At 49.3% G+C, this 18,282-nt stretch overlaps 1 protein-coding gene across 2 annotated transcripts; it reads right to left on the bottom strand.

The window, feature by feature from the left end:
• Positions 1-2,022: 2,022 nt before the first annotated feature.
• H6PD (hexose-6-phosphate dehydrogenase/glucose 1-dehydrogenase) lies at positions 2,023-16,989 on the bottom strand. Of its 2 annotated transcripts, none has more exons than XM_064470552.1 (7): positions 16,883-16,989; positions 16,031-16,173; positions 14,129-14,295; positions 11,704-12,360; positions 10,411-10,528; positions 7,899-8,168; positions 2,023-7,212 (listed from the first exon to the last, which is right to left on the bottom strand). In XM_064470552.1, the coding sequence occupies exons 4-7, from the start codon at positions 12,328-12,330 to the stop codon at positions 5,855-5,857; spliced, it is 2,373 nt and encodes a 790-aa protein (XP_064326622.1). In that variant the 5' UTR covers positions 12,331-12,360; positions 14,129-14,295; positions 16,031-16,173; positions 16,883-16,989; the 3' UTR covers positions 2,023-5,854. The 2 variants fall into 2 exon arrangements, with proteins under 2 accessions (XP_064326622.1, XP_064326621.1); XM_064470551.1 differs by lacking the exon at positions 16,883-16,989 and adding an exon at positions 16,288-16,838.
• Positions 16,990-18,282: the final 1,293 nt, after the last annotated feature.

Below are 18,282 nucleotides of genomic sequence, written 5' to 3'. Positions count from 1 at the left end.
TCTTCCTCTCTGCGAGCAGCAGGGGGGAGCCTCCCCAAATCTTCAAACACAGAGAGTACTGTGCAAGCCCATAAAATATGCCCAAGTAAGAAAAGCAAAGCATGAAAAAAAATATGCCTAAATCCTGTTAAAAATAGTCCGGGATCTACAGAAAAGAACCTGCTGAACAGTTTGTGTCTGTGTGCAGGTCTCATTTCAGCAACAGCAACACTGCTAAGAGCCAAACATCATTCACACAAGACCCAGATTGTTTTGTGGATAAGGAGATGCCTACAAAAAGGGAGCCCTGTTTAAGGAAAAAATGAGGCGATGTCTCGTCAGAGCGCCACCAGGACATAGTTTCTGCGGGAAATTCCTCTCCGTAGAGCAATCTGTCAAAGGAGAGCCAACATGTCCCACCGCAGGGAGCAGCTTGAGGGCACAGCCTGGCACAGTCTGCAGTGGTGCTTGCAGGAGAACCCGGTGCTGCATTGCTACAGGATGTCATGCCAGCTCTCTGCAGGGGGAGCAGCTGGAATGAACCGGATCAATTCACTTTACCCACAGACATTTCACAAGGCAGCTTGTTTCAGGATCACTCTGGCTCCTGAAGCGTACTGTTTTTCACTCTTTCCCCTCCATAGCCTTTCTTGCCCCTTTTTAGGCAACAGCCACATTTTCAGTCATCTGTTTGGGGAAAGGAAGGCAATAAACCAAATCCCTACTAAGGCAGGCACTGAATCTGGAGGCACAAATCCTACTAAGGATTACCCCTAGCCATGGCCAAAAGAGAAGTCAAGCACAGCACCAAAATTTTGTTTTGAAAAGCATTAAGACACTGAAAGTTTTGCTGCTTTTATCACCACTGCTTCTGCTCCCGGTGTTTGGGGAGGATTCACTAATTCTGTAACTGTTTGGTGTCTCTCTCTTCAGTGATGTGCAATGGTCTCTAAATTAGAACAAAACTCTCTCTAAACTAGAATTAAAACACTTCTGACCTGGATGGGAAAATATTGTCCCACCCCTATGACGTGGCTGTTAAATCTCACTTGCATAGCCACCTTCAAATGTATGGGTCACTTAGATAATGCAGCATCACCAACAGCATCAGAGAGTATCACACACAATAGCAATGTACATGGACACCCAAGGGAGCACTGGAAAGCATTTGGACACTGGAGCGGAAAAGACCCACATCACTCGGTGCTATAGAAACGCCCTGCTACGTTAGCAGCCCAGGGAATCCACTGAAACCCCACAAGTCTGTGAATGACAGTGCCCTTTCAGCTGCATTCAGGGGAAATAGCATCTGTGAATCAGCAAGATTGCAGCAAGAAAACATCTGATTTAAAGCCTCCTACCCTCCTCTTGCCAGGAAAATCAAGCCTTCCCCTGGGGCAACAGGATGAAATTGCTGTGCTCCTCCTCCCCTTTCCAGGGACACTGCGCCTTTTCTATGTGATGGAGGTGCCGGGTGAGCCTTTCCTTTCACCGAGGAGGAGGAGGTGGCTGGTTCTGCACAGGAACGCTTGGGCATCAGCTAAACCGGAGGCCAGGCCTCTGCACTAGAACCGTGCGTAATGCCTTCCTAGCCAGAGCCACAGCACAGCTCGCTCTTGAAGTTCAGCTGCATCATCTCAGCTCGCAGATCTTGAATAGATTATAGTTAAAAATGCAGCTCTATTATAAAGTCTGTGTTATTAAGCAACCCTGTACTATGGTGATAGTATCTATGGAAATGAAACTCAGGGAGTAAATGTGGATCAGTGGAGACTTTCAGGACCCTGCACAGTATTGGGCGATTCCATCTGCTCACCTTAAAAGGGCTTTGGCTGTTCCTCTGTTTTGAAAAGTCCTGGCCTTGTATGGATGATACACAAAAAAAGAAAGTCAGAGTGAACAATTAAGACTGCTGCTTTCGCACTACAGAAAATTCAACATTGTCCTCTTTGTGCAGCTAGAAAGTTAAAACTTCCCTCACCAAGAGGACAGGAAAAAAACCCAGAATGACCACAAATCTTTGAAAGAAAGTAAAAGACACTCTTGTTAAAAACTATTTATTTTTTATAAATATAATTATCTGTTCATTACACAACATGAAAGGAATCACAAAACCTTACTCATGGGAAAATAAGATTTTACAGCATGATTTATAAAAGTTGAAGTGAAAAATTCATTAATTCCAGTGTTAGTTTTCTGTAAAATGTAAAAAATAATCACACCATTGAATTCTAGGAACACACTTGCCATTAAAAAGAAAATGGTATCAATAACCACTTATGGGAGAAACAGACTATAAGAAGTTACTCCACGGAGTTGCTTTTGCAAAGAAAGGTTAATACAAGCTCTCAAGAAGGTGTACACCTCCTATTAATAGCTTTCACAAAATAAAAATAGCCCTGCTTCCTTGGCCTATAGCCCAGTGGATTTCTACCATTCTTCCTCATCAGATTTGTTGCTCATTTAACCCTTCTTCCCATCTGCAGCCTCCCTTTTGCCCATCACAAATTTTATGTATTTTAGAATATTTGTTTTTCATTTGGCAAATCTTCAGTATTAAAGAGTTTAACAGGAATGTCTGTGTAAAAAGTAAAAAAACACCCCAGTTCTAAAAAAAACCAAACCCAAGCAACCCAGACAGCGATGTTCACGGAGAAAAACATGCGTAAGCTTTTACTGGATTTTAATAAAATTTCAGATGAATTTTGGGGTGACCGATTAGAGACTTTGCAAATGAACTCTATTTTCTGCTGGCAAGAACAGCCGCTATCTGGGAAAAAAACCACATGGTTATTTAAAAGTGCAAATAACCCTCTCTAAATTCAGTGTTTATTTCAAAGGGTGACAGCCAAATATTAACGAGAAAGTGTGCAGAAATAAGAAAACAACAATACCACAGTCATCTGTAAAGTAGCAATAAATTCTGTCATTCATAACAATGTCTCTATTCTCACCTAGGTCAATTTTTCATTAAAACTTGTTCCCTCACACTAAATACAAAAGAACTGGAATGAAGTTAACATGGCTATTTTTGTTTAAAAATGAAAAATGATGTTTGAATTTATGGACATACCAGACCTAAAACATCTTCCTCTGCGCAGCTGTTTCAGCCACTGTGGTATATTTTGGAGCCAGTGTTTGCTAGCACTCATCTCGAAGAGAGCTATTCCAGAAGACTTATTCCAGTTAACTCCTAGGCGTATGCTCTTATTCCAGACTCCACTGTCAGCACATCCACTTGACAAGCAAGTCCTGCAGCAAGGAACCTGCAACGCTCACCCTCCTCCCGCTTTTCTATGCTCCTCTCTTCCCGTGATTTATTTTCACTCTTTGGTGTTTGTGCTGGTCGTTAAGCCTGGCTGTAACCATGAAACAGGCAGGAGCAAACCTGTTCACGAACACCCACAAAAGATGGATAACCAGCCATCCGGCTGTCAAACCAGACCAGTTAAGGCACTTGTGTCTCTTCTGTGTTTGAGCTCTTCAGAAAGCTACACCACCACAACTCCCCTCCTTTCCCACGCTAAAGCTAAGGGATGCGCATCAGTGCAACTCAGCTTAGTCAAATACAATATGTAAAATGCAGCTTTTTTGGACCATCTGCGAGGTGGGGGAGGGTGCCTGTCAGAAATCATAGCCAGTCCCTTAGATTTCGGCCTTTTTCTGCTGCACATAGCTTCTGCCACGTTATGTTCTCCCTGGCTCTGCCTAGTAACGGGCTCTCTAGAGCTCGCTCAGTGCACTTTTATCTGTGCAATTAGCAGAGGACAACAGTTCTGATTTCTGCATTAAGATAAGCATTATGCTGAAAGGCAACAACTCCTGGGAACCTGGGAGCACAGGCCGTACAGCGTAGACCTGCCCGCCTTGCTCCACGTGCTATCAGACCACAGCACCTATTTGTACCCAGATTTGCATCTTCATCCCTAGGATTCTGCAGACCCCTGCGCAGGGAAGGACTTGAAGCCAATGCCTGACACCCAGCTTTCTAAAGCAAAGCCTCCTTCCTTCCCTATACCGCAGACTTTCAGGTCTGTAAGGGGTCACCAGACTCCCAGGTCCAGCTCCTGAGGACCCTGTTTTCCCCTTGTGAGGCTCCAGCGCTGTGAAGGGCGGCCAAGCCAGGCACAGCCTCAGACCAGCCCTGCTGAAAGACCAGCACACAACTGACGGCTGCTGCTCAGGGTCGGGGCGCCATCTCCTGTCAGCGTTCGGGCCCCTCAGTCCCTGGGTCACCTCAGACCCCACCATCTCCACCTGGTCACCCACAAACAGCTACTTCTCTGTGGAAACAGGGCCAGATTTCACAGGAAGAAGAGAGAAATTCCCTTGAAAGTGGCCTCCGCTCCTATGCAGATTCCTCCCTGCTGGCATCCAGTACCACCCCCAGCTTCCTGCAGTGGGTCTGTCCCATCCTGGGGCCACCCTGGGTGAGTGGGTTCGTCTCTAGCCTCCACATGGACCATCAGCCCAGATTCTCCCATCTTGTGCTGTCTTGATTTCCTTACCAAAAGCTGTACTCTGGTCTGCTGTGGTAAATTACCCATTGGAGATGATCACGGAGCATTTCGGGATATCATGAAAGCAGAGACGCACCCATTGTGCATGGCAGCATTCTGGGAAGGTGAAGATTAGGAAGGGGAGAGTGGGGTCTCTAGGTAGGACTAGATGTCTCCAACCCTTCCTGTGAGCAATAGCACTATACATTTCTATAAGCACTTAACGTTGTCCTGTCAGAGAGATGCAATTTACTAGTTCTGTGTGCCCGAGATATGTACAGAGAAAATTCCCTCCTCTGATAAGTGAGTGTCCTTGAGTTCAAACCCCACCACCACCATCTGCAAACACTGTAACTACCTTAATGTGTGCTGTAATAACAGATACATTGATAGTTTATAAAGCTGCCTCCTGCAGAAATTTTATAAGCCACTGAATGACACTGCAAGCTTCAATTCTGAAGACAGAGAAAAGTTCATTTCAGAGAATGAGACAAAGACAAAGACAGACGGTTAAAGAAACCATTTCTTTGCTAGCTAAAACCAAGCAACTCCTCTCAACACCAAGCTTCTCCCTCAGTAATTGTTGCACTGCAGGCAAATAATGGCCCTGTGAACTGCCATATTCCTCACCCTGTCCCCATTATTCGAACAGCCTAAAAAGCAATATGTCTTCCTTCTCCATCCCCCATGGTATCAGCTATCCACTTAATGAAAGCAGCAAATTACTGCTTATAAACTCAGCCTCTGCTGCTGGGCAATCTGCAAAGACTCAGGACTGCCATGAGCTCACAGATCAGTGTGAGCATTTAGGGGCCACATGCCACAAAAGCAAATGCGTGTCTATGCTTCCAGGAGAGCACAGCCATAGCCTATGGACCCGCGGGCACAGAACCTTCATTTTACTGAGATGACGACTCTGTCCCAGCCAGACTGAGCAAGGCAGAGGATGAACATGTTATTACTGTCTTCTAGCCTGAGAATTAAAACAAAAATAATAATAAATTTGGCAGGTACTTAATTTAACAAGTCTCCCGTAGCGCCTGCGAGGTAGTTAAATGCTAATAAACACAAAGGCCTGACAGGGAAAACTGAGGCACTTCAAGGTGAGGTAATTTGTCCAAAGACACAGTCAGAACCCCTAGCAGAGCCAGAAACACTGCACTGGGCTCTTGGCTCCTACTTAGCTCTGAATGGTGCGTTGAGTTCCTTTCCGGGCTCAAATGTCAGAGGCACTGCAGGCCACGGATTTCCCAGAAGGTTAGAGGAGTCTGTCAGAGATGAAGCTGCTGCTGGCAACAGAAAAACATGGACATTGTGTAGGAAAATCCAGGCTGTAAGGGCCACGCAGACAAGGGAGGAGGGACACTGTGAAGGCATCACCCAAGCAGAGCTTCATAATCCACATACCACACCAGCTGGCCAGAGCTGGGGCTGACACCCGAGACAGGCCATTTCCTTGGTTTATGGCCCACCCTGCTGAGCAGGGTCACGATGTCATGCTTACCCTTCCCCAAAACCAGGACAAACACCTGCCTGGCCTTGTTGATGAGGGGTAGGCTAAGGCTCATCCTTTGGTGAGGTTTGACAGGGCTTTCGGTCAGAACCACAGTCCGAGCCCCTTCCAAGCCATTTTCAGATTGGGGGAAGAGCGAGGCAGTGTGCCCATCAGTGCCCACCCCCAGCAGGACCAGGTCAAAGCTAGCATTGGCCACCAGGGCCAAGATCTCCTTGGCATACAGTTCTGTGCCTCTGTCCTCTTCCACACAGAGCCGCTGGTTCAGGTGCACAGGCATAGGGTGGATGTTGAAGTAGGGCACCCTGACACTCTGGAGGAGATGCTTGTGCAAGCTGAAGAAGTTGGACTCAATGTCAGTGAGAGGGACACAGCGTTCATCTACCAGCCAGATGTGGGTGTGCTTCCATGGAAAGGCATAATGGTGTCTTGCCAGCCGCTGGAATAGGACCACCGGGCTTGAGCCGCCTGAGAGGGCCAGGTGGAACTTCCCAGAGTGCGCCACAGCCCTACTTGCTGTCTTCTCGATGTCAGAAGCCAGCTGGGAAATCAGGTTCTCAGACCATGCTGAGACAAGGGGACTCTGCCGAAATTTGGACTGGATTGCGCTGTAATCACTTGGCATCAGCCTGTTGGGGTTCAGCAGTTCTACTGGCTCTGCCAGCGTGAATGCCACTTCCCCACTCACCATTTCAAAGTCTAAGAGGTGCTGGTTCTCCACTCCCCCAGGGTAGAGGCGTAGGGGCTGCTGGGAAATGCTATCCAGCAGCGGTGTCCAGAATCCCCAGGAGGCCAGCAGGTTCTCGGTGGTAATGAAGAAGTCCTTCCTGCCATGGTAGATGTTGGAGATGAGGACAGAATATGCATCTCTCTCTTTCACAGGGCTGTACATGTAGTAATCAGACAATGGTTGTCCAAAAATGTGCAGGTCTGACTGACCCACTGCTTCTTTCCAACTGCCTTCTGGCATGACAGGCCTGAAAAGGTTCCTGCTCACAAGCACTGCAGGGGTGTTGAGTGCGCCATGCCCGATGTAGAAGATGATCTGCTTGGCTTTACACTGGCTGTGCTCTGCATCCCTCAGAGTCTCGCTCTGAGTGCAGTAGGCCCGGTTCTTGAAGAGAACACGGACATAACCTACCCGTTCATCCAGAGCTTTCCCAGAAGTGAGGAGGAAAGGAACCCCTTCCCAACGCAGGTTGTCACTGTGAATCAGCACACCTGAAACGACAGTGATGTCAGCTACCAAATTAAACCTGAACAGCAAGCAGATTTGAGGGGATCTCTATCACCTACCCATCATTCCCCTTCCTTAGCTCCCCAAAATCTTGTGTCTCTTGCTCCACATTCAGCCCTTTCATGACATCACTGGACTAACAGCTCTCCAGCTACCGTGCTGTGCTGCTTCCCAGGTATCCTACTTGATTAAACTTCTTTCATCTTGCAGGAATGAGAATTCAGGAACCACTAATTTCTGAGCACAAATACAATTCAGACAAAATCTTTAATGTTCAGAAGACACAGCATGGCCAGAGATGGCCTCATGGTCTCCTAATCACAGAGAACTGCCAATGCTTTACCCCCCAGATGCAGACAGCAACTCGACTTTATGAAAAGGCAAAGGAGTTTGCAGGCCACTTCTAAAAATAACAGAGAGATCTTATCAAGAATAATGGGATTTAGCTCTTACAAAATGCTCCCCATTCACTGGATCATTAGTTAACTAACATGACAACAACATTATCTTGTTACAGCTCCCAGTGACCGTGCTGGTGGATGTCTGGAGACATCCCTGTGTTAGCACTGAGGTCCACAGTCATGGAGCTGGTATCAGCATGCAAGGACTCACATCTGCTCTCCTCAGCTCTAGACTACTCCCCTTTCCAGGGCCCAGACCAAACTCTCACCTGCAAAGGTTGGTGTTGTGCTGATGTAGTCCTGTGCCTTCTGCAGTTCCTCCCGTACTTGGCTGGCATATGCCTGATACTGACCCAACACGGCATTGTTTTTCTCCAGGCCCCGCAAGGACTGGAAGGCCTGCAGCTTGCACTGCAAAACCTCTTCAGCCTTGCTCACGTTGGCTGGGAGCTCCATGGTCAGAAACATCAGGGCCTCCGTGAGGTGGTTCTGCAGCACATCCCGGATGACTCCATACTGCTCGTAGAAGCTGGTGCGGCCTGAGGACAAAGAGGAGGTAAGATGCTGGTAAACTGATGTGGTTATCTTGCAGCCTTGCCCTCTGCATGTATAACGTTTGCAAAGGAGAACAAAGAGCACCGGCCCTAATTGGTTTGCACCGAGCTCCTCTTCTCCTGGCCCAACAATTCACTTGAAGCCATCAAGCTCAGAGAAGTTGTGGATGTCCCACCACTGGACGTGTTCAAAGTCTGGTTGGACAGGGCTCTGAGCAACCTGACCTAGTGAAAGATGTCCCTGCCCATGGCAGGGGAGTTGGAGTAGATTATCTCCAAAGTCCCTTTCAGCCCAAACCATTCTACAATTCTATGATTCTAAGCCTTTTCTCTCCCTCCAGAGGGGCTTCCAAAATGTCTCTGCTACTAAAATAAAGATAAAAGGTTCCCATGAGACTGCTCCAGGTCCTCCACAGAGCCAGACATAATCCTCCTTCCGGGGTACTTACAGAGCCTAAACCCAGCAGGAGTAATGCTCTTGTCTGCTACTTCCCGAGTGCACAGAGCAGAAAGCAGCTTTGCTTTCTTGTATCGCTTGTGCTTTCAGAAGCTGAGGTCAGTGACTAGCAGCAATATCCAGCTCAAACCTCCCACATACAGCATGATGCAGGGCCCCTGTATATCTCTTGCCCTGACACTCGTGTCCCACAGGTCACAACAGCACCTGGGCCTGAGACTCCACACAACACAGTTCTGCGCAGAAGCTTTGACAGAGTAGCTGGAAAGTAGGGTCAGAGCCGGGGCCCCAGCAGCTCTATAGCTACACACCAGGCCCACAGAACAGCTGAAGCTGGGTCCCGGCAATGAGCACTGCTCTTCGCTGCCTCTTTTCCCCTGGTTTTCATGTCCTCAGAAGGCTCTGGCTGAGCCATGCCCTTGAGAGACGAAATTTCATGCGCAAAGCCCTGCTTCTCTTTCCCTGCCTGACTCCTGATGCAGGTGGGAACAGGGGGGAGAAGGACAATGCACTTATAAGGAAAATGACTCAAACAGATGCCTTTCTGTAGTCCATCAGCAGCAGGCTGCACACTGCAGACTACATCACGGCCACAGGCTTCCCCTATTGATTGAGACATTCATCTCCCTTGCTCTAATCCAAAGGCACATTCATTAATGTAATCAATGCCGCAGATTTGTTGAGAGCCAGGCTGCCAGCTGAAGCTGCACAGGGGAAAAAAAAAAAGACGTCAAATGAAAAATTGCAAAGTTGTTCAGTGCGGGGAGGGTACGGGTATAGCTGGCGATATGCACAGACAACACTGGTCTCCCTACGTCTCTCTGCAGTGCATCCCTCACCCACAAACAGGCCCAGTGAGGCCTGGGCTGCCAAACCAAAAATTACTCCAAGTTTGATAAAGTTGCATTAATTGAGTTTGTGGTGGCTGAGGAAGGAAGAGAGAGAGGGAGGGAGGAAGGAGGAAGATTGAAGAGGAGGTAAAGTGAGTGGAGAAACAATCCTGATGTTGCAGAACCGAAGGCTCCTGACATCCCGAGAAGTGCTGCGGGTGGCAGTCCAGCCCAGAGTGCTTTATGCTGAGCACTGCAGAGCGGATGCTGCAGCATTGCAGGGAGGGATTGCAGCCGTGTCCTTCAGCAGGAGACCCATGCTAGCAACTCTGGGCTTGGATTTTCTCTCTGCAATGCTCTTTCTTACTACAGAGAGGAAGGGAAACAAACAGGCAGACAAACACAGACTGACCTAGGTACCTGGACTGACACCAACTAGCCGATACGAGTAACAACACCCCGGCAAACGATGCAAGAGCATCTTCCAAAGAATAGCGCAAACGTCTACTCAGTGTGAGCTTGGTAGGTAACAGGACAGGAATACAAAAGGGTTGTTGTTACAACAACCAGATTATTGCAGCACTGAACTGAAGTGGCCTTAGACTGCATCAATTCCAAATCCAGCGCCTTTTACCAAGATTTGGGACAGAAAGCTAGGTGCAACGCCCCCAGAGCTCTGCAGCAGAAAAAGGTGGGGGATTCTGCCCCTGCTCCCTGAACTGCAACGGGAATCTTGGAAGCAGCAACACTACCTGGAAGTGAGTCAGTCTCTAGCGTAGAAGGTGTAAGACAGCCCCTCTCTATTTCCAGGGAGCAACATATCATTCATCTGCTCTTTTTTGTTTCTGCACCAGCACTACCTCAAGGGCCACTTCCACGTAACGAACTTGTCAGTTCTCCTCACTTATTCACTGTAGCTCTGCGCACTCGCCTCACCAACCTTTAGCATCCACAGTCTCTTTCAAGACAATCTCCACTCTTTCCACGTGATGTCGGTTCCAGATTGGATCCAGAAACTGTCGGTTCTGATCTCGAAAAGGCAGGATATGGGCTACAGCCTGTGAAGGGAAAAATCAAAGACCTGACAAAAACTCACCAGCTTTCCACAGTATCTCTGCCTCACCGCCCCATCCAGCACTGTGATGTGGCCAGCTCTGGAGTGCCAGCAGACACGCCACACAGCTGAGTGGGTCAGAGAAGAGAAAATCAGCAAGGGAGCCTGCAATGATGCACAGTGGGGTCTCCAACGACTGTACAGAGCAGATACTAAATGTCTTTCTGAGGCATTTTGAGGTTTTGTGTGAAAAAGGCTGAACTACAAACTGCAAGGCACTCAGTTTATATCTACCGAAGGACAAAGGGCTGAGTCAGACCATCCTGGGACTAACGTAGTTCCAAAGTGCTGAAATACATCAGATTAGATGCTTATACCACTAAAGCCATCTGCTCTTTTTGGGAGAAAAGAAAAAAGAAGAAAACCCCCCTCTTAGTAGAGATGCTCTCCTTGCAGCTGGACATGCAACATTCTGAGTAAAATCTGGCCACAGTGCCATGACTGGAACAGGTTACTTTCAAAACGTGGCATCACATTTCTCTAAAACAAGGATGGCATGTCCTTGAACACATTCCCTCTGGGACAATGCAGCTCCACATCCTGAGCTGTCCCTGCAGCAGCCAGTCCTCCATGCCCCAAGTGGAGCGCAGGGCAGGAAGAAACCTCCTCCTAAGCATCCCGCAAAACTAACATCCCATCAGCTCCACATCGTATCAAATTAAAATTGCTTCTAGAAGCCACAGAGAAGCAGAGAGGTCTGTCTGTAATGAGATGGGAGAACTGTGAGTGGGAAAGGTTGTTGCTTATTCAGTGAAATCAAAGCCCCGACCTTGATGAGAAGACCAGGTGAATTCTGCATCCCTTCATGCACACACAGTTCACCCCTACACCCTGGCTTCCCTCTGGAGCGGAGACCCTCATCACTCTAACGGGAGAAAGCCCTGCTTTGGTCTGAACATTTCCTCTGCTCTGTAAGAGGACGGACAGCAGCGCAGTACAGGGCAAGAATAACAGCACAGGACTCCATAAGCAAATGGAGGCTTGGGAGCACACTCAGTGGTGCTGCCTGAATTTGAGAGAGGAACAACACTCTCATTAGATGCAGAGCTGACACCCAGCGCTCTCCCAGCCACTAAGTCCCTCAACCCAGCAGGGGCCTGTGCCTTCCAAGCTGCTCACCTGTTTGCCAAGGTAGTGGTCCACCCGGTACATCTCCTCTTCCCTGAAGAAGCTTGTCAGCTCTGCAGCCAGCTGCTGGGCTGACTCCAGGTCATGGCCAAAAGGTTTCTCCAGCACCACACGCAACCAGGCTCCTGGAGGTGGTCTGCAGCTGCTGTTGATGTGGCGGGCAATCTCTGTGTAGGCAAACGGTGGTACTGAGAAGTAAAAGATCCTTCCAGCCTCCTTCAGCCCCTCCTCGCGAAGCAGTGTCTCAATCTCTCTGTTCAGCACCGTGTAGTTTTCGGCAGTCTTCAGCTGGTGGTATTGGCTCAGCTTCAGGAACTGGTCCTTGAGCACAGCACACCTATTGGGAGGTTCATCCGGGGGACAGGCCAGCTTCTTCAGCACATCAAACATCAGTCTCTGCCCCGGCTCCAGAGCTGTCAGTGCAGCCCCGTGGAAGGTGAAACTGTGGCCACTGCTCACTTGGTCCATGTAGAGTTGGAATAGACCCTGCCACAAATACTTCTTGGCCAAATCACCTGTGGCTCCCAGCAACACCACTGAGATGTGGCCTTGGGACACTTCAGCCAGTGATGGCAAGGCTCCCATGAACAACACTGTACACAGGACTCTTCTCAGCATCTTGGGAGAGAAGAGGTAGACCAAGGAACACTACAAGACAGGATTAAAAAAGAACATCTGTCAATCTACATTATAACACTGCCAAACACAATGCAAGGTTCCTGCTTTCCTACAGCTGAAGAGCCAGGGACTTCTGCCTGACCCTCCACCCAACAGTCTCTCTGCCCCTCCATGATCTCAGTCATGGTAGTAACTGGGGCTCTTGAAAAGACTGCAGCCTCCTTATGCAAACCAAGAAGTGGAAGACAGCACGGGCCTAAGGTCTTTTGGTAGCATAAGCATTGTTCCCACAGCTGAGTTAATGAGGGGGTGTCAATGCCTTTAGACTGTGAAACTGAAATCCATTGTAATACAAATTTCAGAGCTGGCTACAAATCAACACATGTGCCTGCAAATTAAGTACTGCTTTCAACAACAGGACTTTGCTCAAATGGTATTATGCTTTCTTGGCACTGCTTCATGTCAATATTGTCATAGCAGCTCAGAGACAAGCACGACCACTGGCAGTACACAGGCTCTTCTTTAATACACTGTACTTTAATGACTCATGTGCACCACCACTCATGAACGGAGCTGAATTGGGTTCTAATGAGCTACTGGGATACAAATGGTCTGATAAAACAACACAGGGGGAGAAGTAGTTTAGTCCTCGAGTCTAGACATGAGCCAGTCTAGATGCTGCCTCATGATGGTTGTGTATGTGGCCAGGAGACAATGCGGGGTTTGTGTTCTGCCTACTGCAACTTTCCATCACTGAAGAGTGCACGGCAGCACCCATTCTGGCCTTCTCCACTCAGTACCCATTCAAACCACTGCAGCCAGTAACAGCCGGCCTCCCTGACCAAAAAGTCCCTTTGCTCATTCTTATTTATTCTTGTTTCTCTAATCCAAAATAAAGTTGTTTTTTTTTTAGAGAAATGACACATTTAGTTCTTATCCCTAGAAACATGGCAATGACTTTACATCTCAAGAGAGATAATCCAGAACAAGTGAATAAACCATTCTGCAAATTCTCATTACATCAAGTCTTATTTCAGAAGCTCTTACACTGGCTCTCTCATTCCCAGTTCCATTTTCCGAAGTTGTGTTTAGTTAGAGCACAGCCTTCACAGCACACAAGATAATTAACTTCTTTAAACACTTTTGGTTCTGGTCAATAAACTTACACCTTTTAATTTTACCTGCGTAGGAAAACCAGCCATTTTTTGACAGCAAGAGGGAAAAGTATATGGATTTTTTTAGGCTGGTGCAGTTGCACTCTCACTAGGCTTTGCACTAGCATGATCACACCATTTTAAAATGGCAGTTTTGTGACCATACAACTGAGAAATGGATCTTGGGTATGAGAATTAACATGATAATCCTAACCTTCTGCGGGCAGAGATAAGACAGAGAAGTGTCTCATCAGATTCATACATTCACAGTCAGCTAGAAAATATATCACCGGCTCCACTGCTCCAGTTATAGCTGTGCATATGCCCTCGGACCAAAAGCTGTTAGCTTTTCCCTGCCCAGACTTACTCAGGATTGTTTTTCCTAGCCTGGAGTAAAAGGCCTGGTCCTTGCTCCCCTTGAATGGCAGAGGGATGAAACATGGATGTTGTCCTAGCTCTTGACTGGTTCTTCCCCCAGAAAGCTCCCACAAAAGTCACTATTCCATTACTAAATCAACACACGATCTAAGTCAGCTAAAGGATGCAGGTAATTAAATGAAAACAGAAACTTCTGAGTATCAATCCTTATCTGCAGCTTGAACTGGTCTTCATAAATCTCATGTTTCTCCCTGCAGCAGACTCACCTGAGTAATACAGGAGCTTTACAGAGACTGCAGTGGCAAAAGTACCTGGAAACTTATCTTCTTCACGGCCCCTCCAGAGCGCAGATTTCTCTTCTCCTGTGACTGAGCGTACAGCAGCCTCTCTGATCAATGGTCAGGTAAGCAAGATAAGGCAGGTTGTTCCCCTTCTAGTAAATGTGAGGAAACACCCAATTAGAGCAGAGGAAAAATGAGCGTGCCTGTGCCAGCAACGTCCCAGTGCCAGCAATGTCCCAGCACATCCGAGCTCTCAGCCCATACACGCTGGCTGTGCTAAACCTTGCGGCTGACATTTGTGAGCAGGCAAAATGCAGGCATATGTGGCAACTCCTGGTCCCAGAGCGCCTTCCTGACTAACTCCTCTGTTTGCACGTGGGCTCAGATCGGTGCTGAAGGTCTCCAACTGAGACCCTAGTGAGCCTCCCCGGGAGCAGTCTCCCACTCCAACTCTCACAATAAAGGGTGTCCCAAGATGCACTGAGAAGGGGGCAGCTTTAGCGAGCCCCTCTAGGACAGCAAGAGAGCACTGCTGCGATGCTGTGCCTTCTGGGCGCTTGGGCTTCCCTTTCAAAGGTCAGTTTGCATAGAGACTCCTTGGCTTTTCCTTCCTCATTTACTGCATGGAAGTCACACGGCAGCTGAGCACCAGTAAGCCAACCACAATTGCAGCCGGCTCTGCTCTGCCACTGGGCAAGGAGGCAGCCTCGATGCTCCCCACAGGGCACATCGCTCCCTCAAGAGATGGTCCAGTATCCATTGCTCTGCTCTGGAGAGCTTCAACAGGGTGTACTGTAGTCTAAATCTAACTCATATCACCTCTCTCCAACCTTATGTTATGACTGCCTCCTTTCCCTCCCTTCTTGCTGTGCTATTTAAGCTGCACATACCCACTTAAAAAATCCAGCAAACTGTGCTGGCAATTGCAGAGGGGCAGAAGTGAGGCTCCTAAGTTTTTGCCTGCGGTATAAATAATGATCATTTTAAGCAGAAGTTTGGTTTTCCTTCCCCCACTGTGGGGTTATAATGCAGATAACAAAGTTTCTCAGTGCAATCAAGTAATGTTTACATTTGCTTGAGCAACCTTTATTCCAGGAACCTAGAGAAGTTTGACATACTGCCCGTTGCCCCTTGGCAGGCTGCAGTTACTGCGATGCTGCAGAGACCACAGCTGAAGAGCAGGTGTCTACCATGGAACGGGGAGGGTTTGGGTGGGTCATTCTTTTCCACGTACCCAAGGAAGTGAGTGAAATAGCCAAGCAGTTTCCTGGCAGATTCAGTTACATGGTCACATGTATTTCCAAGCCAACTGAAAACCAGTTTCACAACACTCCGAATTGCAAAATATTGTGCTACACTGTGCAGAATAAGCACAGTAAACCTAGAGGTGTTTGTTTACTGCTTTCGTATCAGACAGTCACCACTGTTCACATTAAAAAATAAAACTCTCAAAATCCCCCAGCCAGACAGAACAAAGTTACCCAGTCTGGCTTCAGGAAAAAACTCCTGGGCCTGATCCACATAAAACACTCTGAGAGCTTAAACCAGCAGTAAGTGTAAGCCTGTGCATTCCCTTGCGCAGTCACTGGAGTGCCAGTTTGACAGGAGCTCATTTCAGGTCTTGGAAGTTCCCCTACTGTATGGACAAAATGAAAAAGGTCTTTTTTGTAACTGTTGATCCCCACTGAAATAATTAACCGATGCACGGCCAAATGCAGCGCGGCCTGGAGCTAGTACAGGGCTATGCACGTGTAACACATGAAGGAAAGAGTTACCAAGACTCTGAGAATCAGTAAAAACATATTTGCCTTCTGCAAATGCAAACATTAGAGGAGTGACCCCACCATCAGCTCCTGGAAAGGTCAGAGGCGTAACGTGGAGACTCACATTAAAAGCAAGCTGAGAGATGCATGAATTAAGTGTTTGGCCTTCCTTGTCAGACCTCCAATGCAGCACTGAGACACGGCCTCACTCCTGAAACCAAGCAAGCTCTGGCCCCAGCACGGTGACAGCAGCTCCGTCGCCGAAGCCTTGGAAAAGTAGGAGGACAGGGTTACAGTGAGAAAAACGGCTAGAGTGCGTAGGCACCATCCCGGCCAGGCAGACACCAAAACCAGGCGATGCAACCTCCGAAGCGTGGGTACCTTGCTACGGCAGCCAGCCTGCGCCAGAAGAGACCCAAATCTCATCACCCACCTTCCCCAGACTTGTCCGCGGGCGATTTCCTCCCGGTTCCCCGAGCACTGGGGATGCAGAAAGGATGCGGTGAACGTCCCTCCCCACGGGCAGGGGTGAGCGACACCAGCACGCGTGAGAGGGGCGAGAAGAAGGACAGCGGGGTGGCCTTGGGAAGGTGGTGGCCTCACAGCGGGACGGGCCGGACACCGGACGGGCGGCGCCCGGGGGGACGCGGGGCCGGGGCCCCGCAGCAGCCGTGCATCCCACGCCCGACAAACGCCTCTGCCCTTCGCTTCTCCCCGCCCCGCGGACACCGGCGCCCGCCCCTCCCGCGCTGCCCCGCGGGGGCACGGGCGGACCGGGGACCCCCCGCCGCCCCCGCCACGCAGCGTGAGGCCGCCGCACCGCGCTGCACGGCCACGCAATGCGCGGCAAAGCACCCCACGCGGAGAAAGCCGCCCTTTCCGCGCTGCCACGCGCAGTCGCGGCGTGGGAAGCCGCGCAAAGAGCCGCCTCCATGTTCCGTCCCCCGCCCCGTCCCCGCCGCCGCCCCCCACTCACCTCCCTCCCACCCCAGGCCCGCGCGTGGGGCGGCGGCGGCGGCGGCTGCGGGCGGGCCCGGCACAGCGCCCCGCCCGCCGGGCGCTCCTCCCACCGCCGAGAGAGTCTGCGGTTGGCGTCGGCTCTCGCCGAGCAGCGCCGGTCGGGAGGGGCGAAAATCGCAGGGCTAAGGCGGGGGCTGGCTCTGGGGGCGCTGGCCCTCCCTCGGGTGGGAGACCCTTGCCCAGCCCCAGCTGAGCTCCGGCGCTGTGGTTGCGCCCTGGGCAGCGGGGCTTTCACCCTTCTGACACCTGGGGCTTGCATCAGGGCTGTCCCCATGGGTGGGCGCGTGGTGCGTTCTCTGAGCTGGAGCAGTTTGTTAGACCAAAACCTTGACTATAACCAGGAGTTTCAGAAACCGAAAGAAAAAGTCTCTATTTTCCTCAGTTGCATTGGCTGGTCGAATTTTTGTATATACCTGTGCGTGTGTAGGTATATTTGCCTACGGACCCTGCATTGCTTTGATCCTGACATTACTGTGACTCCAGCATACTACGTTCCAACTACACGTGTGCATCCCCAGCTCCAATCCTATGTTTTCTAAACAAAAGAAGTACCTTGTGAACCTCCCGGACTGCATTTCAGTTCAGTTTGACGGTGCTTTTAGACGCATCGAGTTTTGGGAAGGCAGGCGGAGCGATGAGAGGCAGAGAGAAGAGAAGCAAAACTCTACAAACGCCCCCTCCGCCCCTTCGCCCAGGAACGCAGGCAGCAGAGCACTCTTAGGAAATGTCCTGGTACAATGTAAAGCTTTCACTGGAGCTCAGCTGTTGTCTTCAGATTCTCTGGGGTGAACAATGTCATAGGTATCATTTCCATAGCTGGCTCCGCTAAGTACGTTAATACGTGGAAATCTTTACAGTTGCTGGCTCTACGATCTGAGCAGGCTGCAGTCAGACTCAGGGTCTCCGCTAGCAGTGCGCTCCCTGCTACATCAGGGCTCCTTTTATGGATTCTGCCAGCTCCCCATAAAGCAACACATAACATTCATATGAATATTAAAAGCTCCTTTGTTAAGAGCCCTGGCCAGCCAAACTTCTCAGATGCGATCCTAGACTGCAGAAAATGCTGTGGTTTTGCAAACCATGGCTTGTATGGCAATAGCAAGGAGTTGTAAAGCGGACTTACACAGTTTAACAGCTATAACCGTATCCCATAATAAATGGCATTATGTTACATGGCAAGACTAAACACCATTCCTGTTGTCTTTTTCACTCAAAAGTCTCAAATTATTTTACTCAAGTAGATACACTTTACCACAACTACTTTACAGGTGGGAAAACCGAGAGTCACATTGGCAGAGCCACGTACTGAGAACTGAGCGCGCTGGGGTACCTGCTGCTCAGGCCGGCAATCTAGCA

The sequence above is a fragment of the Phalacrocorax carbo genome, chromosome 20 (genome assembly GCF_963921805.1).
Source record: "Phalacrocorax carbo chromosome 20, bPhaCar2.1, whole genome shotgun sequence".
Classification (NCBI taxonomy): domain Eukaryota; kingdom Metazoa; phylum Chordata; class Aves; order Suliformes; family Phalacrocoracidae; genus Phalacrocorax; species Phalacrocorax carbo.
The sequence above is the reverse complement of the archived record's forward strand: the minus strand, read 5'-3'. Positions and strand labels throughout refer to the sequence as shown.